This window comes from Phacochoerus africanus, chromosome 15, assembly GCF_016906955.1.
Source record: "Phacochoerus africanus isolate WHEZ1 chromosome 15, ROS_Pafr_v1, whole genome shotgun sequence".
Classification (NCBI taxonomy): Eukaryota; Metazoa; Chordata; class Mammalia; order Artiodactyla; family Suidae; genus Phacochoerus; species Phacochoerus africanus.
In genome coordinates this window covers 49,907,479-49,932,409 of record NC_062558.1, presented here as the reverse complement: position 1 = coordinate 49,932,409, position 24,931 = coordinate 49,907,479, and the positions used below count along the sequence as shown (strand labels likewise).

The 24,931-nt window shown below is 57.8% G+C and overlaps 1 protein-coding gene across 12 annotated transcripts in view; it reads left to right on the top strand.

Moving 5' to 3' along the window:
• The window catches only part of CABIN1 (calcineurin binding protein 1), a 101,995-nt gene that overhangs the window by 52,861 nt on the left and 24,203 nt on the right, over positions 1-24,931 (top strand). For 10 of the 12 annotated variants that reach the window (XM_047761905.1, XM_047761898.1, XM_047761899.1 and 7 more), the window contains 4 exons: positions 5,270-5,452; positions 9,170-9,498; positions 14,872-14,985; positions 17,948-18,118. In XM_047761905.1, the coding sequence (XP_047617861.1) occupies positions 5,270-5,452; positions 9,170-9,498; positions 14,872-14,985; positions 17,948-18,118 (797 nt within the window). The remainder of the gene's footprint in view (positions 1-5,269; positions 5,453-9,169; positions 9,499-14,871; positions 14,986-17,947; positions 18,119-24,931) is intronic. The other 2 variants (XM_047761907.1, XM_047761906.1) reach the window with 1 other exon arrangement.

Sequence of the window (24,931 nt, the reverse complement as noted above, 5' to 3'; positions counted from 1 at the left end):
GCTGAACTAATGGACTGGACAGCAGTGGAGCGGCCCTGGTCATCCTGCTGGGCACTTGGAAAGGATGCAACAGGAGATGTGTGTCTTATAACCAAAGAGCTCTTTCAGGCCGGTCTGGGAATCCTGAGAACCACCAGGGAGGTTGAACATAACGTTCAAAAGACCCAGTGGGATGGACAGCCTCAGCCCCTTTCCCTCTGCACCCCCATTCTTGCCTTGCATGGGGCCTGTGGGTCCCTCTTGCAGTGGAGGGCAACCGGCTTTGTTGGCAGATTCTTCTCCTTCTGAGGGTTCAGGGGAGGCCGGGAGTGGCCCAGAGGTGTGGAAGGAACTGCTCTGTGGTGAACATAAGAGTGCAGCATTCATAACCACCTCATGTGTTGGTTAGCATGGGCAGATGTCTATAAGAACATTGTGAAAGAAGAGCAGGGCTGCCTGGATAGCCTGCCCCTAGCGCCATCCTCTCTCCTGTGGCTTCTGGGCAGCACGTGGTCCCAGGGTCCCACCCATGTGCCTTCCTAGGATGGCCTCCTTGCCCAGCCCTGTTGGCTGTCTGTCTTTTCAGCTAAGTATGGCTCAATGCTGCCTGCCTCCTGCTGGGCCTCAGGATCAGGCCTGGGAAGCCCCAGGGCAGGCGCCTCCACAGGCTCCATGTGGTGGCTGAGGTGGGCAGGAGGGACACAGCCTTTCCTTCACAGCCTCAGGAGACCCTCTGGCCCTTCCTGAATACCAGCTCAGGGTTGCATGATGTATATGGCACCCACGGGGGCACTGCCACATGTAGGGGGCAGCCATGGAGGTGGGAATAGAGCCCAGCCTGGAAGCTCTGCTCACGACCTGTGGAAGCCATGTGTCCCCCAGACCAGACCTCTCCTTATGCACACATGCACACACGTGCATACGCACACGGCTTCCCCATCACTTTGTTAGGACACAGTGGCAGCAGGAGGGCTGTGCGTGTGGGGGGGTGCTGGGCCTGGGCTGAGCTTCCGTCCAGGGGCCAGACAGAGCGTGGTCCCCGCACTAGGTGATGAGTGATGGGTGGGCTGTGTGCTATCCATCCCATGTGCCTTTGCCCCTGCTCTCTCAGAGGTTTCCCATTTGTGTGTTCCCACCCTGGGTGTCCCAGCCTTTCCTTGGCAGTGGGCCTGGTGACCTAGAATTGGTACATGCAGAGGCCTCTGTGAGTGGGTAGGGGGGTCAGGGCACATCCCCTCCCCCACAAGAGCCTCCACACACCCCAGTCCAGGGCCCTCTCATCTCTACGCTGTCCCGCCCTGCAAGTCCAGCCTGTGCTCAGCTTCCCAGCACTGTGAGCCTGCTGCCTATCCTGCCTGTCCCACACTGTCCCTCCAGCCCTGTTGGGCCTCCTGGTGCACCTCCCCTGTTGTCCGTCTGTTCGACCAGCTCAGAGTCCTTGTGCCTCTGTCAGCTGCCCTGGGGAAGGTAGATTTACCAGGCGGGCAGTGAAAGGGTCAGGTCCCTAGAGTCCTCTAAGAAGGAGTTTTTCACTTTATGACATTTTATCGATGTAAAAGAAACGAAGGTGATTTTCTTCTGACCTGTTGCTAGGTGTGAAACCTTGGTTTGCTTCTTAGTATTTACAGTCAGGACCATTTTGAACAGCCTGAGGCTGACCCTCTCAGACACATGAGACTCAGAAGGACTCAAGATACTTGGCCTGGGCCTCTTGAGTCCCTGTTGGCAGCCGTGTTTGTGGTGACACACTTATTCTGTTTCCCAGGCACATGCGTCCCCACTCTTGCTTCACAGCACCTCCCCCCACCGCCCCCCCCCCCCGCCATCGCTGACCATGGCCTTCCTACAGGGGCTGCGTGATGGTGGCGGCCTCCTCATATCTCTCCTGAGTTTCAGCCTTCCTCAGGGCTTTCTGGGTGCCCTCGACCACCCCAGAATAAGGGGAACCCTTGTCCCCACTGGTTCCCTCACTTACATGTGTCCTGCTCTGTGGTGGCTGTGAGTGCATTTAAAGGAGACCCAGCAGAGACCCCTAATGCGACCCCCTGAGGAGCAGGCACCCTGAGGTGCAGAGCACCGCCTTCCCACACACCCAGGGTGTGGGGTCCCCTCGCTGAGCAGCGCTGCCAGGGCATCAGTATGTTGGGAGTAAGTGTCCCAGCATTTGCTTAAGCCAGTCCTTGGTTTTCTTAATGATCATAACCGGCATTGCACTGGGTTAGCAACTTTTGGGCCCAAAGCCCAGCAGCTCTCTAGCTCATCAGGCCGCGTGCCAGTTCCTGGTGAATTCTCCTGCCAGGCTTCCTCCTGGCCAACAGCTGCTCAGGGCCTGGCTGTTGGGCAACTGCCCGCCTAACTGGCAGGAGGGTTTCTCAGTTATGCAGCATGGCCTGCTGTGTTGTCCCCGCCTTCTAAGTTCTCTGTCCTGGCTGGAAAGTGCTGAGGGCCAGAGGACATCACTTCTGTCTGTGTTCCATATACTAAGTGACCCCTGTGGGGACCCCACATGTGTGTCAGGGGCAGAGGCAGGGGAGCAGTGATAGACATGTTAAAAAGCAGGCAGTGGCAGCCTGAAGCAGCCCAAGTGGCAGATCTGCGGTTGGAATGTGGGGCTGGGGCCATGGAGCCAAGGGTGTCAGTCACTGGCCCTGTGACTGGGGATCCCCTCACACTGCCCTCCTCCCCATTCTCGGCTTATGGAGCCTTGTGGGGAGGTCTGCCTTGCAGTGAGAGGAGAGCCCCTCACCAAGGGCGAGGTCCCCCTTAGTGAGATGCAGGGCTTGTGTTGGCCACACACACACACCTCCCGTCCTAGTGTCCATGGCTCTGTCAGCCCAGCCATTGCTGATGACCCACACTTACTGGGCAGTGGACACTGTAGAGGCGGCCACAGCAGACCCAGAGAGGTCATTGTCCCCGAACCTGGTCTGCAGTCAGATGCAGGTAAAGAGGCTGGAGCAGTGGGGCTGGTGTTGGAAGCATAGGGCTAATTTTTAGTGTCCCGAGTGCCCGCCTGCCTGCTTGGGATGGTGCCGTCCAGTCAGCATGGAAGAAGTGGTCACCGCCCTGTCAACAGGCACTGTCTACAGTGTGGCCTTTAGAACTAAATCTCTATGTGTCACATCTATTGAAATAGGTCAAGGTTTGCTGAAATCATAACATTGACAGTCGAGCTGCCATTTTGTGAACATTCTCTGTGTATCAGGCCCTGTTTCAAGCGCTTTGCATGTGTGAACCCATTTAATACTCCTAACAACTCCATGAAGTGGGCACTTGTATTAAGGCAACTTTACATGTCTGGAAAATGAACTGTCAACAAGTTACAGCAATTGCCTGGGCTCTGTGACGCAGTTGTCGCTGCGCAGAGCAGAACCTGAACTCGGGTCTCTGGGGTCCAGACTTTTGATGTTCCAAAACAACTCTCCATTTTGTTCTAAGTTTTCCCACCAATAGCTCGTGCTATACTCCCGGGGGTCCCAGGGAACTGCTGGCAGGTACCAGCACATCACCGGATCTAGGCTCTCCAGCAGCTGCGCCCAGGCTGCAGGGCCCAGGTGGTGTGTCTGCCCTCCCCCCTGTGGCCCCAGAATCCCCTTGGAGACACCCTGTGGCTGCAGCTCTGAGGTGGGGAAGGGGCTAGAGAGCTTCACCTTCAGATGCACAAAGTTCAAGGTAGAACTAAGCTTTATTCTTTAGTGGGTGCTTTCCATCTCTACTATTGGTTTATTTATGCTCCCTTTTCAATAGTGTAGTGACTGCCTTACGGTTAAGAAGATACGTCTTGGAGTTCCTGTCGTGGTTCAGTGGTTAACAAATCTGACTAGGAACCATGAGGTTGTGGGTTTGATCCCTGGCCTCGCTCAGTGGGTTAAGGATCCAGCATTGCCGTGAGCTGTGGTGTAGGTCGCAGACGTGGCTCAGATCTGACATTGCTGTGGCTCTGGCATAGACCGGCAGCAATAGCTCCCGTTAGACCCCTAGCCTGGGAACCTCCATATGCTGCGGCTGCAGCCCTAAAAAAAAAAAAGGAAAAAATACAAAAAAAAAGAAGAAGAAGAAGATACATCTTCACGTGATCACATCTACCCTTGGGTGAATATAATTGCTAATTTATGAATTATACTTATCTTAGCCATTTTAACCTCCCATCAGGTAGTTCCAACGTCTGGGTTATGCTGAGCCTGGTTCTGTTGATTATTTTGTCTCTTGACAACATTCTTTTCTTTTGTGTGTACGTGTGTGTCTTACCCTTTTTACTTTGAGCACAGGGTATCTTGTGTAGGACAGAAGAGACTGAAATAACTGTTATATATGCCTGGCATGGGCTTCGCTCTGCTTCTAGGCTGCTGGGGGGTGTGCGTTGGATGAGGCAGAGCTGAGCTGTGTCGGTTCTGATGCTGTGGTTCCCCTCTGATGGTGGGGTGGGTTTGCTGGGAGGTCTTCTTTCCACCTTCTGCTTTAGGCCCTTCGTGTGCCCTCAGGGAGGGTCTCCGTGTTCTTGCCCCCTCTTCCTGCAGGGACTGTTCCGCCTGGGGTGGGTGCGTGTCTGGTGCCCTGTTGTCTGGGTCCAGCCTTGGTGCTGGCAGGCTATGCCCCCCGGCCTCGGGGTGAGACTTGCCACTCCCTCAGGGCAGGTGTTTTCTGCGTCCTTCCCCACAGGCAGAAGGCTTGCATGCCTCTCCTTCCTATACCTACAGCTATCTTCTCTCTGGGCCTGCTCCCCAGGAGGGGGTCCACCAGTCTCCTTCCCACCTGGCCCACTCTTGCTCATGAGCACCTGTGGAGGCCCGTGGAGAGGTGCCAAGTGGGCGCCTCCCACCTGGTGTCTGCGGCTCCCAGGGGCCTGTATCCCCACATAGACTGGCTGTACGTGGCCTCAGCAACCAGCTAAGAGGTTTTGCTGAGTTCTTACCTGTTCTGCCTGTGCACGCCTGTTACGGTAGGAATACTACCTGGTGGCGTATAACACACTACTGGGGATCTCTTCCCAACTCCACTTCATATATATCATGTTGATGGCTTGAGGTTGGCCATGATGCAAGTATGTACCCACAGAAATAAGTAAACGCTACAAATGAAGGTTTTTACCCTAGGATCTAATTGTCAAACATTTACCAGAACACTGCCCTCGGTGGAAACCCTGGGAAGGTTGGTGCCAGGATGGGCGGGCAGGCAGCATCGGGGCCGGCGCAGGGCGGTCACCAGGCCCTGCAGGGAGATGTGGCTTAGGGGGCCCCCCGTGCAGGATGTGTCAGGGGCTCACACTGCCGCCTCTCCCTTCTCCCTGCAGAGCGCAGCCAGGACAGCACAGCTGTGGCACTTTCAGATTCCAGTTCCATGCAGGACTTCTTTAATGAGCCTTCCAGCTCCCTGGAGGGTTCCCGGAAGCCCCTCACGGAGAAGAGACCACCTGCACCCAGTTCCCATGCAGGACCTCCTGGTAAAGACCTTCAAGGTCCTGCAGAGGAGAGAGGTATGGAGACCTGAAACGGGATGTGGGGAGGGCGTGGGTGTCCCAGGGCTGGGCAGTGCTGGACAATGTGGGCTCCTGCCTCTGGCCTCGCGCCTCTGCAGCTGCCCTGGGGCCTTGTTGGACAAACTGCTGGCCTCCCTGAGCCTCTGATGTTTTCCCTGTAGGATGCAAGGGGTCCTAAGGCCTGCTCTTGGGATCTGGGAGTTAAATGCATCATCTCAGAAGGTGCTCACGCAGCCCCGTTGTTAGGATCTCACTGTGGCCCCTGTGGGAGAGCCAAAAGTCTTTGTATCCTAAACATCACAAATGTGCTTTCTTTTTAATCTGGACCCCTGTTGTTTTGGCAGAGAGCCCTGAGCTGGCCCTGGGGTATGCCCAGCGCTTGTGAGGGTCCTGAGGCCCCATTGGAAATCAGGCTTGCTCAGGGGTTGCAGGCAGGCTGGACATCCCTGGCACTGCTCTGAGGCTGTGGCTTGTCAGCCAGCTGTGGATTTTTAAAGCTTTCTCACACCAGCCAAGGATGGGGCAAAGGGCTGCTTGTCAGTAGCATCAACAGCAAGCAGGTCCCTAGTCCCCCTGGGGAAAAGCACTGACTATTCCTGCTTTATAGGAGAAGAACCTGGGGTCCAGAGGGGCTCAGTCTGCACCCTTAGCCATGCCCCACACGGCCTCTCCCAGTGGGCTACAGGGGCAGGTGACCCCAGGAAGTTAGCACACAGGCCCTGGATGGGAGAGTCCAGGCTCTGGGGCTCATAAGTGGGTGTGGCAGTAGGCCAAAGCTGTCTGCACCAGGGAAGGCTGCCTCAGCTCTCTGTCCCTTGCCAGCCTCTCCCTGCTGGGCTCAGAGGGAGGTGAGGCTACATCCCCATTAGGGTCAGGTCAGGAGCATGGAACAGGCCACAGGTGTACCTGCCCTGGGCCTGTGGCCCCTCTGGCTGACATCAGCGCCTGCGGGGAGCTGGGGGGGTGGAAGGGCAGCCCGGCTCCCTGCACTTTGCCACGCAGCTGGGGCTCAGGGCATCTAAGGGGTGGGGTGGTTTTCACTAGTAGACGTGGGGCCTAACCCGTGTGCACATGGCCCATCATGCAGTGGAGTCCGAGGGGCGGGGGTCTTCACAGGCTTCTCTCTAGTGTGCTCGGCATGTGTGGTTTCGCAAACTCAGAATAGCCTATCCCTCCTCAGTATGTCGGGCTGTCTCTTGGTCAAGGAGGTTAGGGTCAAGTGAGTCACTGCAGACGCTGGGGGCCTGAAGTGAATCATCCTGCTTCTGTGGAGGGCTCTTCCCCTCCAAGCCCTGCTTTTCCTGGTCACCGCCGTGCTGCAGGGGTTGACCTTCGTGTTGGGGAGTAGTCACAGCAGGGGATGGGTCCTGAGCCCAGGCCTGGCAGGCAGCAAGAGGGCCTGAGCCAGTGCCCTCCAGGCCAAACCTGTCAGTGGTGGTCTCCAACACACACCATGGCTCCCAGTGGGTGGCAGCCCTCAGCCCCTGCACAAAGCCAGGATGTGGACTGGGCTGGCACTGGGCACATGCCTGCCCCATGTGCTGCACACACCTTGCCCACCAGGCACACCCTGTTGGTGCTGCTTCCTTCACGGTCAGTGCTGTAGGGTGCAGCTCCTCACGAATTCTCTGTGCATCGCTGGGCACCCAGGTCTGCCAGTCACTGGGTGCCCTTAGGAGGCAGGAGCGGCTTCCCCAGGATGCACCTACCTTCCTGGTCTCTACCCAGATCTGTGCCCAGGTGCCTCAAAGAAAGAGACTTCTCCCAGGAGACTTGCAGCTACCCCCAGCCCACCTTTCTAGGAGTCAGAGCTCCCAAGAAAAGTCTAAAATGTGAATGTAGCAGCAGTAAAGATTTATATTTTTAGTAGAGAAAAAAGCCGCCCACAGTTTCACCATCTAAACAACCTGCTCTGTCACATTGCTCTGAGGGCAGCAGAGTTGTCAACAACCCATGTGGTGCAGGCAGGGGACACCAGTGCCGGGCCTGGGCATCCCTGCCAGCTGAGCCTGGGACTGAGAATACACAACCACCAGGTACCTTGTCCAGGGACCTCATCCTGGGGCCATGCTTGCTGAGTGGGAAGGGGGCTGGGCTGCTCTGCCTGCCTGGTGCTCATGCAGTGGGTGCTCTGAGCCGGCCCTTGCTGCCGTTATTGGCACTAGCCTACCCATGTGGCCACCTCCTGTTAGTGGGACGACTGTTTTCCTGTGTCCTGGGCAGGCCTGGAGTTGGGCCCCCTGGCTGGGGAACGTACCTGGGCTTGCCACCTTCCTGCCCTCTTCCTTCAGCTAACAGGACCTAGGAGGCCCCATCAGCAGGGGCCAGGGATGCTGTGGGGGAGGTATGTCACCACCTCTCTTGGGCCTCTTCAGGCCACCCAGACCCCCATGCACCTGGGTTTTAACTCACTCTGGCATCTCAATTCCTTTTGATCTTTATGTCTCCTTAGACATGGTTCTGAGCTGCCTTAGGACTCATGCCTGATCCTTTGTCCACTTTCCATGTGTCCATGTCTGAGCATTTGTGCCTTATTTGAAACTCTGGAACTCGAGTTCTCTGTTGCTTCATTCCTCCTGCAGGGTGGGGTCCCCGTCATTGCTCAGACTGTGCTTGTCGGGACACATTGGAAGTGTGGCCTTGGAGTTGACCACACCAGCAACCTGGCACGTCTTTGAGAAAAGGTGGAAGTGTCCCCTCCAGGCCCTGTGGTGTTGTGGGGCTGTGGGTGGGGTGCATGTGAGATGACCTGAGCCCTCTGCCAAGCTCCCCTGGGAGCGGGGATCAGATGGGGTCAGCTTCCCTCCAGGAGGGCAGCCCCCTGCCAGGGACATTGCACAGACACAGTGGTCCCTGCTATCAGGTGGTGGGCGCCCTGGGCGCCCTGCAGACACTGCCCTGGGGTCAGGGGAGGCCCAAAGAGGAGTTGATTGCATCCTGAGCAGTGAGAGTGAGTGTACAAGGCCAGGTGTGCGTCCTGGAGGAGGAGCCACAGCCGTGGGTGTGAGGCCACCCGGGAAGGAAGCTGGGCGGGATAGCAGAGCTTGGTCTCAGGGCAGCTGAGGGGGCGCTGACAAGATCACCCAGGCTCTCTCCCAGGCAGGAAGAGTGGTGGTGGGTGAGCTTGGCGCAGACCTAGCCTGAGAGGAGTGTGGGCCTAGGTCTACCTGGCTCTTCAGGGGCAGCTGCAGCAGGGAAGGCCGAGGGGCTGAGGGCAGCAGGAACACGGCCCAGACCTCAACAGGCTTCGGAGCTGGTGCCTCAGGCAGGCTGTGCCGAGCTCCAGTGCCCCAGGGGCCACCCCGCCCTTGACCCTGGCCCCAAGCTTTCCTTCTGCCTGCCTGGCCGTCGCTGGCAGAAGCAGTCTGGTGTTGGGGCACTGAGCATGGAGTAGACGCTGCCCTCTGTGCACCCATGCCCGCCCTTGCACTGCTTCCCCACAACAGCCTGCGCAGGGCCCCCCAGCCCAGCTCGGAGGCCCTGCTCTCTGCGGCCTAGGTCCCCTCTGCCATGTGTCCCCTGGGATGGCCTGCTTTACCTGGGTGGAAACAAGGCCACAGAGGCCTCAGTGGGGGACAAGGGAGCAGAGCCGGTCCAGTAAGGGCACGGACCAGCTGTGCCAACTGCCTCACGAAGTGACTCCGTCACTAGTGGTGTCACCACGGGGAGCGGCCCCAAACCGAGATGACTTCCTTTTCTTGTTCTCATATGCAGGGAAGCCTGAGGAGCCCTTGGAGACCATGGAAGGCGTCAGGGTCACAGAGCAAGGCAGCCAGAAGCCAGCTGCAGACCCCTCAGGCCCTGGCACCCCTGCCAAGCCTCCAGCGTCTGCAGCCACCACGTGGGATGGGAGGAGGCGAGGGGAGCCCCCGGGGGAGCCCGCAGCCTTCCCGCAGGGGCTACCGGCCGGCGCTGAGGAGCAGCGCCAGTTTCTCACGGAGCAGTGTGTCGCCTCCCTGCGCCTGTGCCTCAGCCGCTTCCCCCAGCACTACAAGAGCCTCTACCGGCTGGCCTTCCTCTACACCTACAGCAAGACCCACCGGGTGAGCCTGTGGGCGGTAGGTGGGGATGGCTCCCTCACCCTGCTGTTCACCTGCAGCCACACTCCCACCCTCCCCTCCATCCCAGGGCCTTGTTTGCACCCAGCCCGTCCCCTCTGGCTTCATCCTGCACAGCCTCCAGACCATCGCCCTGCCCTGGGCTGGTCTCTCCATGTATCCTCCAGGCAGTCTTCATGGCTGCATGTGGGCTTGGTGCTCACAGCTCTTAGTGCCCAGGCTTCCCAGCTACACATCTCTTGCTGGTGTTTAGATTTGAGGGGAAGTGAAGCTTGTCCGTGTTCTCTCACTCCCTCCTCACGGATCCCACAGTGACAAACCCTACAGGGAAGATAGTGGGGTGCATGGCGGTCTGGCTGTGGCCTCTGCTTTTGTCTGGCCCCCTGCTCAGTGAGGCCTGGGCTCAGAAGACTCCTCCTGCCAGAGGCCCTACTGACCTTCTCACCAGCTTCTCTGTGGGATGGTTGCAGAACCAAGAAGGGCAGTTGGCCTGAGACAAACCATGACCTAGCACTGGTTGTGACAGGAAGTTACTTGACAGGATTCTGTAGGGGCACAAGGTACCATGGTAACTGTTGGTTTTCCTGGAGCAGAGTGGCTGGGGCTGGCGGCAGGCCTGGTTGGGAAGAGACCTCGGCAGGACCTCCATCTCTGCCGCAAGGTGCCTGGCTTTCTGGGCTGCTGCTGTCCATCACTGCTGGGCCTGGGCCTGGACCTCAACTGTCTAGCTGCACTTGGCCATAGAGCCGACCTCTGGTGCCTGGCCTACTGGGCCCTAAGGTTGACACTCCCTGGCCTTGGATTGCTCTGGCGTTGCTTGGGGAACTTTCTCCTGCCCTCTTTTGGGAGCAGCAGTGCCCAGTGCAGGTGCTCTCATGATCTCAGGCAGAAGGGACACTAGCTGCCATCATCTGGCCCTCCCTCTCTTCAGATGTGGTCAGCTCTGAGCAAGACTCAGCTTCCTGTGCTGAGCCCAGACCTTCCCACACTGGCTGGTTTCCTTCTCCAGAAGCAGATTCTGCGACAGGATTTGGGGTGCAAGACCCCTGTTAGGGGAGGGGGAAGTCATGGGGTTGGGTGGAGGGAGAGCTGAGCTGAGCTGCAGGCCCCTGGTGCTCCCTTCCCCCCATAAATGGCTTTAATTTGAGTGGAGGGGCTGTGCACATCAAAAGGCTCTGCACAGTGCCAGGCACAAGCTGCCGTTACCACAGCTGGTCCCTTCGCTGGGCAGGCTTTTTAAAGTGGAAAATGGTGTTTTTCTTGAATTTTGACACACATTGGAGGGGGGATACCCGTGGTTCTGCCAGTGTGAGACATAGGCTCTTTTGTGTACGTGTTTTGCTCCCAGCTCTCATGCACACACACCAGTGGCTGTCACTTCCAGGCCCCGTGGCAGGAGATCTCGTCCTTGACTCAACTCAGCAACTGGGAGCCTGGCTCACTCTGCCCCCCCCCCCCCCAAACACACGTACCAGGAGCATGTCTGTGTTCACCGTGGGCTGTCCTGTGCTTTCCATGAGTCCCCCCACAGCCTCTCCAATGGACCCAGTGAGTGGGGACCTGGCGGCAGTGATGGAGGCTGCTGGGCTGTGGGCACCTTGGACGTCACACCATCTCTGGGTTCCTTTTACCATGTGCTGGCTGGCTTCGTGTCCCCTGAGCTGGAGTGCCATCTTAGATCAGAGGAGCCCTGTTCTCCCATAGCGTTGTGTGTGGGCTGCGTGTGGGCACCTGGTGTGCCTCAGTGCTCGGTAGGTAGCTTGCACCCAACTGGAACCATGGCTCTGCAGGTACCCGTTGGTTCATCCAGATGCTGTGCTGAGCAGGTTGTTCACACCTCACTGCCTCGAGGGCTGAATCAGGGGGCCCCACTGGGGCATGCCACCAGCCCCAGAACCCCTGACTGACTAGCAGCAACTACTTCCCACACATGGCTGTTGGGAATAAGCCCTTCCTGCCCGGTGGTCTCAACAGTAACACCTTTCTTTGTAAAATGTCCCTGTGGGCTTGGCACTGACATTTTCCTGTTGCCGTCTTGAGGCTCAGTGGCTGCCTGGAGCAGAGAGGCTTGGGCGGGGTGACTTTAGACTCCTCCGGTCCTACACAGATGCCCCAAGATGGGGACTGGGCCTCTGGGGAGAAGCGCCTCCAGGGCACAGGCAGTGCTGCTCAGCCACTAACGGGCAGGGTTTGGGGAGGGAGAAGAGTTAGGCTTTGGGTTCAGAACCTGGCCTGGGAGCCCATGGAGCTCAGGGCTCTTCTCTGGTGATGCTCCTACAGAGAACCTGTGATGAGGGGAGGTGGGGTTCCCCCTGGGCACCAGGACCATGGGGCCACTTCCTCAGTGTGGGCGTTGCCCAGGGCTCCTGCCCCTGCCTGGCCTTCTGAGGGCTGGTCTGCCCTGAGTGGCTAGCATCCTGCTGGCCTTTGCAGGGCATGTGTGCCCGAGGAACCCCCCACTTCCCCAGGTGCTCTCCCGCCTCAGCAAAGGCCATTTTGAATCTCCAGGAGCATGGTCTTGCAGGACTTCAGCCCTGGACTTCAGCCTTGCTTGTAAAATCCAGCCAGCACATGGGGTCCTGGCCTTCGCTGGTGGGATCAGGAAAGAGGCTGAGACATGGGTACCTCTGCCCTGGGCCCCCCACCCACTGCCTCTGACTCATCTGGGCAGCCGAGGCCCTCACTTATTGCTGTGAGGGGTCTGGGAGACAGTAGGTTTTTTTTTTTTTTTTTTGGTCTTTTTGCTATTTCTTGGGCCGCTCCCACGGCATATGGAGATTCCCAGGCTAGGGATTGAATTGGAGCTGTAGCCACCGGCCTACGCCAGAGCCACAGCAATGCGGGATCCGAGCCGCATCTGCAACCTACACCACAGCTCACGGCAACGCCGGATCGTTAACCCACTGAGCAAGGGCAGGGACCAAACCCGCAACCTCATGGTTCCTAGTCGGATTTGTTAACCACTGCGCCACGACGGGAACTCCGACAGTAGGTTTTAAGATGGCCCCTGGAGCCAAATAGCCTTAAGAAAGGACAGACTTGGAGGACTGGACCCATACTTCCCAAGTCCAGGACCCACTGCAAATCTACTGTAATCAGAACAGTGGAATACAACTCAGCCTTAAAAAGGAAGGGTGCTCTCACACTGGCCGCAACCTGGATGGACCTTGAGGACGTGGTACTCTGTGAAACTAGCCAGACGCAGAAGGCAGACACTGTACGACTCCACTTATGTGAGGTCCCAGAGCAGTCAAATTCGTAGACAGAAGCAGGTAGTGTGTGCCAGGGGCTGGGGGAAGGGTAGATGTTGTTGTTTAATGGGGCCAGTTTTGCAAGATGAAAGAGTTACTCCAGAAGCGATTACATAACAGTCTGCACGTGCTTAACTTTGCTGAACTTTAAAATGGTTTGTTAAGTGTTCTGTACGACAATTAAAAATAAGAAACAGCGGGGTACCAGTCTGAAGGTAGATATGTAGGTCAATGGAGTAGAATTGAGAACCCAGAAATAAGCACATACATCTCTGGTCAGTTATTTTGAGACAAGACTGCCAAGCTGCTTTAATGGAGGAATGACAGTCTCTGCAGCAAAAAGTGCTGGCATAACTGGGCAGCCATGGGCACACGTGTGAAGCCAGGCCCCTGCCTCACCGTATGTGTAAAATTTAACGTGAAATGGGTCAAAGACCCAAATTTCAGAGCTAAAACTTTAAGACTCTTAGAAGAAAAAAGTAAATGTAAATCTTCTTGACCTTGGCTTAAGCCATGATTTTGTAGATATGATACTAAAACCATAGGAGACCAAAAATAAGGACACCAGACACCATCAAAATGAAGACCTTTGTGTTTCTGAGGACACTCTCAGAGTGAAACAATCCACTGAATGGGAGAAGTACTTGCAAATTATATGTATGATAATGGACTTATATCTATAATATCTAAAAGACTTACAACTCATTAGTTAAAAGGCAACCCAGTTTACAATTGGTGAAGGATCTGAGTAGACATTTCTTCCAAGAAGCCGTACAGATGGCCAGTAAGCATAAGGAAAGATGCTCAGCACCATTACCCGGCAGGGAAATGTGAATCCAAACCACGCTGAGCTGTCCCTTCGCCCCCAGCAGGATGGCCAGAATCAGAAAGACGTTTGCCTCCCCAAGCAGGCGCCTGGGATGCTTGGGAAGCTGGTCCCCTCCCCCACTGCCGTCCTGGGGCTGGGATGGAGTCCAGGACCACTCTCCTCAGACCTGCTTGTCCAGAGGTTACTGCTCAGCCCCATTCTTTGTTCTCTCTGGCCCTCCCAGGTTGCTTGATGTCCTCAGAGAAAGAGGACGGAAAGCCAACTGTGGAGGCCGTGGGAATGGCCTGGCCCCGTTGTGCTGCTCACAGCACTCTGCCCAAAGAAGCAGCAGCTTGTCTGGACCCTGGCGAGCATGTGGTGGGGCCAAGAGTTCTGGCGCTGCCCCAGGGGGCAGCCAGGCTGACAAGGGTCTTGGGGCCCAGATGTTCACGCCGCCTTTACTTTCCAGATGGAGGAGACTGGCTTTCTGACCCAGAGCCTTCACCTGATCAGGTCGGTGCCCAGTTAAAGCCACACAGCAGCTGATGGCTGTGTCAGGGCTGAGCCAGGAAATGTTTGCAGAAGCTCTACTGTAGCCTAGGCCTTGTGTGAGAGTCTGGGCTTTAGCAGAAGCAAGGAGAACATGCCAGGCCCTGTGCTCCAGGGTGTCGTTGGGGAGAGCACAGTGGCCAGATAGTAATCGAGTTGCTGCTGGTCAGTGTTGTAGGAGCAGAGCACCACTCTGAGAGTGGCCCATGGCTGGTGTCCCACCTGGGCCAGTAGGCCCTTGTTCCTGCCCTGCCAGATTCCCTGGGTTCTGCCAGGAGGCACTGTTGTCCAGAGAGCCACGGCCTGCGTGCTGGACAGAGCCCCTCCCCACCAGCACGCTCCCCTGGCTTCCTGCAGAGCCCCCGCTCTCCCAGGCTTGAGGCGGCTGTGGACAGCCTGACTGGTCAGGCTTGAGCGTTGGGGCTGGGGGTCTCCTGGCAGAAGGTGGGGTGCTGGATCCATGCAGCAGCTTGCGAAGTTGTCAGGGAAAGCATCCCTGTCCATGCCCTCTGAGGGCAGGCTGAGGCCACGCTCTCCCAGGGCAGCAAATCCAATCTGGAAACTCTCCCCACCGCCAGATGATCAAAGTGGCAGCCAGGGCCGCCTGGCGCTGTGGGATGGATGTCTGCAGGGGCTGCCACTCGCTGCTGCTTTGCCAGTGGAGCCTGGAAGGAGGGGACTGCCTGCCTTCCCCGTGGGCGCCCTGAGCTGCCCACACACTCACTTGCAACCTACTTCTTGCTTCCCCAGAACCTCCAGTGGGCCCGCGACGTGTTGCTAGGCAGCGGTATCCCGTGGCAACAGCTGCAGCACATGCCGGCACAGGGGCTCTTCTGCGAGAGGAACAAGACCAATTTCTTCAACGTGAGTACTTTGCCTTGTTGATTTCTGAGGCTTCCCGCCACCAGTGCTTTCCACAGACGCGTGGAAGCGGACCCCTGGGTGGGCATTCCCAGTGCCATCAGATTGTGGCATTCTCAGAGGACAGGCTGGGGGGGCACCAGACTCAGGAGTGGGGCCCCGCCTGCCATGCGACTTCTGGCAAGTCGCTGCCCACTCCCAGCACTGGTTTGCCCGTCTGTGTGGTCCTCTGGGGCCCTAGCAGGCGGTGGTGATAGGGGCTCCAGGCCCATGCCCTGCTTCCTCCAGGGCAGCTCCACGTGCCCCCGGGTGGTCTCAGGCACCTGGAATTTCTGATTGAAGCCCATCTCCTCCTGAAAAGAACAAAGGCGGATGGTGCTGGGCTTTCAGTGCTCTTTCAATTCTGACATCCTGTGCAGGGTAGGGACCCACCCCTCAGGCAGAACATGGTCTGTCCCTGAGGCCCCCTGAAACCACATCTATCCCTCCTGGCCACCCCACCCAAGCCTGGGCTCTGCCCCCGTAGAGAGAACTGGCCGCTCCCTTGGCCCCACCTCTGGGCCTTGCTTGTCTTCCTCACTTGTCTTCAGCTAGCTGGCTCTGGCACGTCACACAGGCCCTCTGAGCTTTGGTTTCTTCTGTTTTTGCCTTGGTTACATGTAGGGAAACTGAAGGGCGGGATTGTCCTGCACAGGAGCCAAGGGGGCCTGTCTTGGGTCTGCAGGGGCAAAGGCTGGTTCTCCAGGCATATGTAGCGTGAGGTCTCCTCTGAGAGCCCACCATGTGATGGGTGTCTGGATCCATGACTCTCCTTTCCCAGGCCTGACCCAGGGGCTAGTCAGGAGCTCCAGAGCCTGGAAGCCCCCTCTGTCTGTGAGTGTTTTATAAACGAGTAGTACCTGTAACCTGCAGTCAGTCTACATGGTACCGAGAGGCTTGCAATGAAAGAGAAGCCCCTTCCCACCCAGGACAGCCCAGGCCACAGCCACTCTCCCTTATCCAGTTGTGTCCTTCCAGAGGTATCCGCCCCTGGCTTCTTTTTCACTTAAGAGTGTGTTTTGGAGGGTGTTTTAGAACTTGGTATTATTTTAATTAGCTGCTCTGTACTGCCAGCATGTGGTTGTCCCTTGGAGTTCCCTGGTGGCTCAGCAGGTTAAGGACCCAGCATTGTCACTGCTGTGACTCAGGTTACTGCTATGGCACAGGCTCGATTGCAGGCACAGCCAAAAAAAAAAAAACCCAGTCATATGTCTGTCCTCTAGTTTACCTACCATCCCTGTTAATGGGCGTTTAGTTGTTGTAGACAGCGCCTGTGCACACATCTCTGCACGTGTGTGGGAGACCACTTCTAGGATAAACTCTGAGAGGCAGAAGTGTTTGCTGTGCCTTGAAGTTTGAGGATATCCCACAAGGTCCAGCCCCACCTCAACTCTGAACTCAGGGACTTTCTCTGTTAATGAACTGGCCCATACATTCACTTCAGTGGGTCATAAACACTCGTGTTCTGTTCAGCATGTATGGGATGGAATGTGATAACAGGTGAGCAGCTTTAATTTTTTTCTGTGCAGTTTCTACTCTTGTTCATTTTCCTGTTGGATTATTGGCCCTTTTTTAAATTAATCTGTAAGAACTCTTGATATATTAGTGAAAGGGGCCTTCTCTGATGTTTTGCAAACTTTTCTTCTGAGCCGGGCTTGTGGCTTAGTCTCCCCACTCTCCTGCTACTCTCCTTTCCTTGGGCTCCCATCACTTGCCAGAGGAGCAGCCAGTTAGGTAATGAGAGTGCCCCTCTCTGACCTGGGGCTCAGGAAGAGACTCCCTCTCTCCCTACCCCTCAGTGGGGGTGCTTTGGCCCAATCCCACTTTCTCCTGTGGGTGAGACACCTGCTTTCCCAACAACGACGTTTTGGAGGCCAGCCCTTCAGACGCCTGTCCCCAGCACGTCAGAAGGGCGGCCAGGTGCTATGAGCCCTTTCCCCGCTGGGCTCACTCTCCATAGCTCCTCCTGTGGTTTCCAGAGCCTTCCAGAAAGTGAATCCCCCCAGAAGGGCAGTCAGGCTGTGCCTGCAAGGGGGACACAGGCCATCATCTGGGTAATGCTGCCCTGTAGGAACCGGGGAACCCCAGGCTGAACGGGACGTTTTGGGTGGTCCTGCCTCTTCTGGGTCAGCCTTTGTTCCTCTGCTTCCCAGTGAAAGGTGAACCTCTGGGCAGAGGGCAGACAGATGCTTGCACCCCCTTCATGTGGTACCCAGGGGCAGGCTCCCCACTGGCTGGTGACAGATGGCCCTTGCCGATCCACACACTCTTTCCTTGCGGCTGCTACAGGTGGACCCTTGGGCTGGCTCCCAGCCATGCCTCGCAGCCAGCATACTGGAAAGTGCTGGCCCTGCATGCGCTCAGCATGCATTTGTCCTCTGTAAACTTCCCTGCCACGTTTACAGAGGAGTGTTTAGGGCGGCCCTGGGCTGACTGCTGGTGGGACCTTGTCTGCAGCTGTGCTGTGGCTTGGGATGAGCGGGCTGCACTTCTCCCTTCCAGTGTGCACTGGGGGTTACTGCTTCGACCTGGGCGGGGGCTGACCCTTGGGAGGATGTGAAGGGAGGCTGATGAAGGGCCTTCGGCACTCTGACCTGCTGTCTTTGAAGCCCCCATTGCCTCAGGGCTTGGGCTAGGAGACCTACCTGTTACTTTTTAGTGCTAGTTTTTGAAAACTGTGAGCCACCTAAGGCCATGTTGTCAGACACACGCAGTGGAGCCCACACCCCTGGTCCCACCTCCAGGCACCCTGCCCTTCTTCGAGCACCTCTGTGAATGGCTTGCTGCTCTTTTTTCAGGGGCATGTGTACAAAATCATATAAGTTTGTTATGCAGCTTCTCTCACGCACATTTTGTGTGTGTGTGTGTGTGTGTGTGTGTGTTTGTACAGGGAGAGGGCTTTTGGGTAACTTCTGTTTTCTCACAGGCAGGCACTAAGCCTTGGAGACCTTCCTTAGGAGAGGGGCAGTCTGCCCGGGCCTGGGATCCTCTGGTGGGTGGTCACCCCCGCTCATCTGTGCCAAGGCCACATCCTCTTTGTGTCCCAAGGAGGTGCTCACTGCATGTCTGTGGATCATCTCCCTGGAGCTGGCTCCAGGTGTGTGCCCCTGGCCTGGCCAGTGCTGGCTGTTGTGGGCCCTGCTGCAGGACACTTGTAGGCTTGTGGGAGAGCCCTAAAAGCTGGTCCCCCCGTGTGGGCCCCTGTAGGGTGCTGTGGGGCAAAGGGAGAGGCTGGGACCCACGAGGAGTCCTGTGGGCTAGAGGCAGGGCTCCTGCTGAAGGTGGGTACTGCTCAGCCAGGGAGCAGGCAGGAGAGAGTGTGGGGCTGGAATATCCTGAGAGCAGCACCAGCTGGGCCTTGGTGGGGAACATGAGGGGCTAGCAAAGGGCTGGGTGTGTGTAAGGAGTTGGGGGGCAGGTGGCCTGGGCCCTGTGGCAGAGACGCGGCACATAGCAGCCCAGCCATGTGGCTGGAGGAGCGTCTGAGGGAGAGGAATGTACTTGGCGTATCTCCAGCCCAGCCATTGCACAGCTTGACTGAGGCAACAGCTTCCACCACCTTTTCATATGCCGTGTGGGGAACAGGCTAGATCCTGGGCAGGGCTTGTGTCCAGGGCTCGTGTCTGGGGTAGGTCTTAGGCCCACCTGAAGGCACATCACCCCAGGCCTCTCCTTGCTGACCTGGTCTTTGCAGATCAGAGCTGGCGTGGTTGGACATTTCCGGTCAAGGTCCTGTGGCCTTCCCTGCCCTGGCTTATTCTGGCCTGGGCCCTGGGGAGGGGCAAGCAGAAGGCATGTGGCATGTGACCCAGTGATGGCTTCTCAGGCGGACTGGGGGTGGCGTGGGGCAGGGAGGACACAGAGGCCTGGGGGGAGGCAGGGAAGCCAGACTAGGGCCTGAGCCTGGGGGCACTGCTGAGAGGGGCTGTCCATTGCAGAGGAGGCCAGGAATGCACAGCGAAGGCCCGGAAGGACACTTGTAGCCTTGCGGGAGAGCCCTAAATGCTGGTCCCCTTGTGTGGGCCCCTGTAGGGTGCTGTGGGGCAAAAGGAGAGGCTGGGACCCGCGAGGAGTCCTGTGGGCTGGAGGCACGGCTCTCACTGTAGGTGGGTGCTGGCTTCATGTGTGGTGTGCACCTCCAGGTGGTGGGCCCGTGGAGGCTGGAGCTGGGCTGCTCTGTCCAGGGCGAACCTCCATCCTCCTTGTAGCATATTCGGAAATGTTCCCATAGTAACCAAGCTAGAGATGGCTCTCCCTCCTTCCCCAAAATGTTTGCTGATTTTAGCAGGCAGGGTTTTTTTCTTGTTTCAACCCAGTTTCCAGCCACCATGAAAGAAGCACAGGGAGCGGGTGCCTGGCCAGCCCTATTCCCTGGCTGTGTGGGTGGCAGCAGCTGTGGCCAGGGTTTGAGGGAATGGAAGGGAGATGCTGTTCTGCTCCCTCCGGGCTGCCCTGCCTGGGCCCCCCACCCTATGTGGGGGTCTGCCTGCAGCTCAGGCAAGCAGCTTGCGGCTGGCGGTAGCCCTGGGTCACTGAGAAAAGCACAGACTCTGGACCCTGGTGGGCTTGGCTCCCAGCCACTAAACCTGTTTCTTGGCCCACCTAGGGTGTGGCCCATTGGCAAGTAGTCGTGCAGGTGGACAGGAGCCTTGGGCACACACTTGGCTCACTCTTGGCCCATCTCACAGCTCTCCCTGAGCTTGGGAAATTGGGTTGCAGGGCTTATCTGTGGATCTGCTGGTGCTTCCCGAGGGCAGTGCAGGTACCAGAAGGGGTGTGGCTGTAGGTGGGGCTCCAGGTCCTGCCCTGGCTCAAGTGGGACAGCCTGAGATGTGGCCGTTGTCTCCACCTACCACCTGGGCACCTCTGCGTGGCCTGCCTCAGCCGTTGGCACCCATGGCACAGGCAGTGCTTGTGCCTTCTTGGTCACTGCTGCAGAGTACCCCACTGTCTGGCTGTCCCTGGTGGGGTGCAGGCTTCAGTGCTCCACTGCTTCACATGAGTGTGCCTTCCCGGGTCTGCATCCTTGCCTGTGCCGGGGGTTCTGGACAGGTGCCCAGCATTCCCACTCAGCCTGGCAGTTCTGCCAGGCCAGGCACCCTCTAGCCAGCCACAGCTCTGCTCCTCAGGCACTCAGACCAAAGGTGACTGATTTTGGCCCATCTGTGGGGGTGACCAGGGAAACTTGAGCTCCTTCTCATGCCCAGGGCCAGTGCCTTTCCCCGGCTTGGGCACCTGCAGGCTCCCCATGCCCCCAACATGGTTGTTTGTCCTCACTTCCTGTTGTTGATACTGATGGGAGTTATTATGGTCATCAGGACTTGTCTTGTTAAATGTTCTTGCCCTGGAGCCCCAGTGCTCATGAGGCCCTAATTTGGGAGGAAGGCCCCCTGGTTGGTCAGCCTGAGGCCAGAGCAGACATCTGGGTGAGAACCAGGCCCCCCCCTCCTATCCAAAGCCCTCCCAGTTGGCTGTGTGACACGTGGAGTCCCCCACCTCCACCTGCTTGCAAATGCTGGTGACATGGAGGGGTGGGGGCAGTGAGCCCACCTAGCAGGCCAGGGACCTCTGAGCCCAGGCCCAGCCCACCCTAAGGCCTTGCCCAGCCTCCCTCCCCTGGGGAGAGAGCCAGTGGGCCAGGTGAAGGCTGGGGGTGCTGGTCAGGGCACAGCCTTAAAAGCCCAGTGCACCTGGCCACCCAAGGTAGGGCCTCATCTGAAACAGCATTGCCCTTGCCCCAATGCACCCCACATAGTGCCTGGTACACACGAGGCCCCCCGTCCTTGAGGGAATCCCTGGAGCAGGACCAGCTGGAGGACAGCAGCCCCATGCAGGGCAGAGCTCGCCCTGGCCAGGCCTGGGGTCTGTGCCCCAAACAGCAGCCTCCTGCTGCAGGACCCACCCAACCTTTCTCCTGCCACCCTGCTAGTTCATGCAGCCCCCTGCCTCACCCCCACTCACCCACTCCTCAAGCTATGTCACTGGTGTCACCCCCAGACGTCAGCCCCAGTTTCAGAGCCTTTGTTCGCACAACCTAGGGAAGAGGTGTTGGTCTCTACCTAGTTAATTACACCCACCCTCCTGGCAGCAGCAGACCCGTGCAGCCGACCAGTGGTAATTGAGCCCCAGGGCACCCACAAGGGGTGTTCCAGCCCCATTACAGCTCCTCCGGCGCACAGCCCGCCTGCCTGCTCTGCCTAGCCGTCAAGATGGGAAGTGCCCCCTTGGCAACAGACCCACAGCTTTTCAGAAGTTGGTCTCACCCACATCACCTTCCCTCCATTTAGGCCCTGCTATGACCAGGTCATGTTCCACCATGGCTTGTCCCTCTGCCCATACCTCAAGGCACATGTTGCAGTGTTAAACCTGCTGCATGCCCATCCCTGGGCCAGCTGCATTTGCAGCAAGGTCCAGGGTCCACAGGCCAACCCACAAGGCTGGATTATCAGTCTTGTGTCATGGAGGCGCCAGGGAGTAAGGCACCTTGGCCGAGGTCCCACAACCATCTGTGCTGGAGGAGGGATGTGAACCTTGCGCTGTCTAGTGCTGAAGCCGGGGGTGGTGGCTAGCATGTGAGGAAGGATGGGCAGAAAGCCAGCGCTGGCTCCACGCTGGGGCTGGCTGTGACTGGGTGAGGTGAATGGGTGGAGCGGGCTGGGGTTCGGGCACTTAGCCTTGTCCTGGAAGGCAGGCTAAATGCCAGGCTGCTGGGCGTCCAGATCAGTAGCTGACCATAGTACTGATCAGCACCTCCTGGAGGCTGAGACTATACTGTCTGCTGGGTTGGGCCATCCCTCTGTGGTGGATCCCCCAGGCCCACCCCACAGGGGCTCCAGAGGCAGAGGACAGTGACAGGCTACACCCTCGCTCATGATACCAGAGCAGCTGTGCCTAGTCTGGCTTGGCCTGGGGGGCAGTGGCAGGACTAGCCCCATTTACTCATTCTGGTCCCCATAACACGTGTATGGCGGGCGGTTGACACCAGCAGGTGCTTTTCTACTCTCTGCCACCAGGCTACCGGGAGGTCTGGCCCCTCCTGCTGGACAGCAGAGCTTGTGGCACTGTTCATAGGCCCCTCCCTGGCTGCCTTGGCTGCTCTGGGTCCTGGGAGAAAATGCTCAGTGGCTTCTGCACAGCAGGTTCTGGGGGGCGGGGGGAGTGTGTCACAGAAGCCAGAGACAGGGAGTGGCCCGAGGTCACACAGCTGGCAAGTAGCGGGGCCAGATTCAAATCCACAGCCGGCTTCCTCAGCTGCTATGCTGGTGGGAACAGCAGCCATGTGGGGCTCTAGAGAGCGAGGGGGTCTTTGGGACTGCATACTGCGCCTCGGCCCCTCCCTCCTTCATGGGGAGTCCCCCTCCCCTGCCTTTCTCTGAGACCACCTTGTGATGAAGCCCACCACCTCTGTGTGAGCCCCACTCTGAGGGCGCCTAGATCCCTAGGGGGTAACCTAACAGCCATGGGAGCCCAGGGAGGATGGGTGGAGCTGGGAGGATGGGGAAGGAGTGTGGGGACGTGAGGCAGGGGTGGGTTTGTTGAAGCGGTGGCACATCTCCCTTGGTGTTTTCTTTTTAAACATGCTGGTGGGGGCTTTCCTCTGTGGCCCCCTCAACAGCTCCTCCTTAGGTGTCACTGCTTAGGCTCCCCAGGCTCACCCAACCTCCCTGACCCTCCAGCCTCGTCCTTCTGGGCAAGTGTCAGCCCTGCCTGCACCCCACCCTTGCAGTCACTTTTGTACACATGCTCTTTGAGAACCTCCAGGCCTGAGCAAACTCCCACCCCTCCTAGAGGTCAGCCCTTGTGGCCTGAGGCTGAGCAGGAGGTTGGGAGGTGATGGGGGTGCCCTCAGCACAGAGCAGCAGGAGCCAGTGTGGAGGCCGGCAGGTGCCACATGGGCACCTGCTGCTGGGCACTGCGGGGCTGGGCCAGGAGAGAGGAGATGGCCCACCAGCTGACACGGATGTCCTGGGGAGACTGGGCTGGGGTGAGCCCAGGGGTGCTTCCAGCCTCCACCCCTCCCAGCACCACTGTACACAGCAGCACCTTGAGCCCTCAGGACCTGCGGGCACAGGTCATGCCATCGTCCCAGCCTTGCAGATGAGGAGACAGGCCTGGCCACACGGGATCCAGGCATCTGACCAGGTCAGAGCATGGGAACACGGCCAGTGAGTAGAGAGTGTGGGTGCAGGCAGAGGGGGCCTGGGGAGCCATCTAGGACTGGCGCCCCAGGCCCACTGTCCCTGTGTGTCTCTGACCCAGGCATGGGCCCACGGCTTGTTGTCCCACCCTTTCCCCCCGAAGATGGCTCTGCTCCACATTCTGACCTTGACTTCTCAGAAGAGATTGTCTGGGATTGGTTGTCAGCAAACGCCACCCAACAGGGGCCTCAGTTCCCTTCCCTGCCCTCGACGGAGACAACTGTGGCAGGTTACCTCTGGGATCACAGGGGCCATGCCACAGCTCCATCCTGACGGTGTGTTGAAGGAAACTCAGGCACATGAGTGAAAATTAGAGAACAGAAAAGAGGGAAAAGTTTAGATTGAGGAAATTCGAGCCTTGGCTCGTAGGAGGCACTTCCACAGGCTATTTTTAGTCTTGTTGAGATGATCTATGGGCTGGTTGCAAAAGCAGAGTAAACAAAAGAATCACTTCAAGTTCTCCAGGGAAAAAGGCCCAGTTTTTAAGAGTCTTTAAAAGGTTAGCAAACTTGTGACTTCTCAACCTAGCCCCAAGCTGTCCTTCCCAGGTCCTCAGCTCAGCAAGCTTCATGGAACTTCACAGCTTCCTGTCTCCTGGGCAGGTTCAGCCTGGAGCAGGTGCCAAAGGCCTTCCTGCCCACAGGCTTGTCCCACTGTCTGTGGGGACAAGGCCATAAGATGCCCAGGTTTCCACTCTGATGTGACAGCAGTCATATAAATCCCTGCCCAAATCAGGCCACCCTGTTCAACAGCTAGACTTTTAAAAGAAACCAATCTGTCGGGCTTCCCCCATGTGCATGCTTGCCTGGCCCTTGCAGACATTTTCTGTGTCCAGGTGTGGACTCAGGGACAGAAGGTATGTGCTTCATCCCTTAGCATTTTGACTCCGCCAATGGTCTCGCACAGTGGGAGCTGCGTCGTGGCCCACATACTGCAGGTGGCCTTCACACCAGAGTTTCTGGCCCTCCCAGAGGATGGCAGTGTTTGTGTACGCATCCAGAATGGTCAAGTGCTTGCTGCGTAACATTCCTGAGAGGAGAACATTTTTCGGTGTAACGTTGTTTCCCACTGCAAGTTGTTTCTCAGAGGCTTGCTCCTGGAATAAGTGTCCCTGCTGAGTCTTTCTAAGGCTCAGCTTGGGCTGAGCTTTATCCCCTGGGACACCAGCTGGAGGGCGGGGGGTTGGGGGGGCACTTCCTGAGGGGCCTGGGGCCTCTCAAGGCTTTGGAAAGCGGAGCAGGGCAGGCAGCCCACTCGGACCAAGGATGGCTGGGAGCGAGGGAGAGGCTGAGGGAAGGCGGTGTCTGCTGAGACTCCAGGACCCAGCGGTAGGGCAGGCACCACAGGGCGTCTCAGGGCCAGAGGGATTAGGGCTCCTGAGGCCTTTGCTGTAGCAGAGTCGCTGCAAAAACCCATCCTCTGGTGAGGAGGAAGCTTGGCTCTCACTCCTGATGCAAGACCTCTCTGGCGCTCCCAGCTTGTGCGAGGGTGGTGGGTGTGGCCTGGCTCCTGGGCTGAGGTGGGAAGGACTGTTGGTGAGGGAGAGAGGCCTCAGGGCCTCAGGGCTTGCTTCCCTGGGGCACAGAGGGTCTGGGGTGGGGGGCGGTGGCAGTGGCAGGCACTTCCCCTGACACTCCAATTTACTCCTCCCCACAGCCTCATGATCCCCATCTCACGATAAGTAAGCTGAGGCCCAGTATTGCACGACCTGT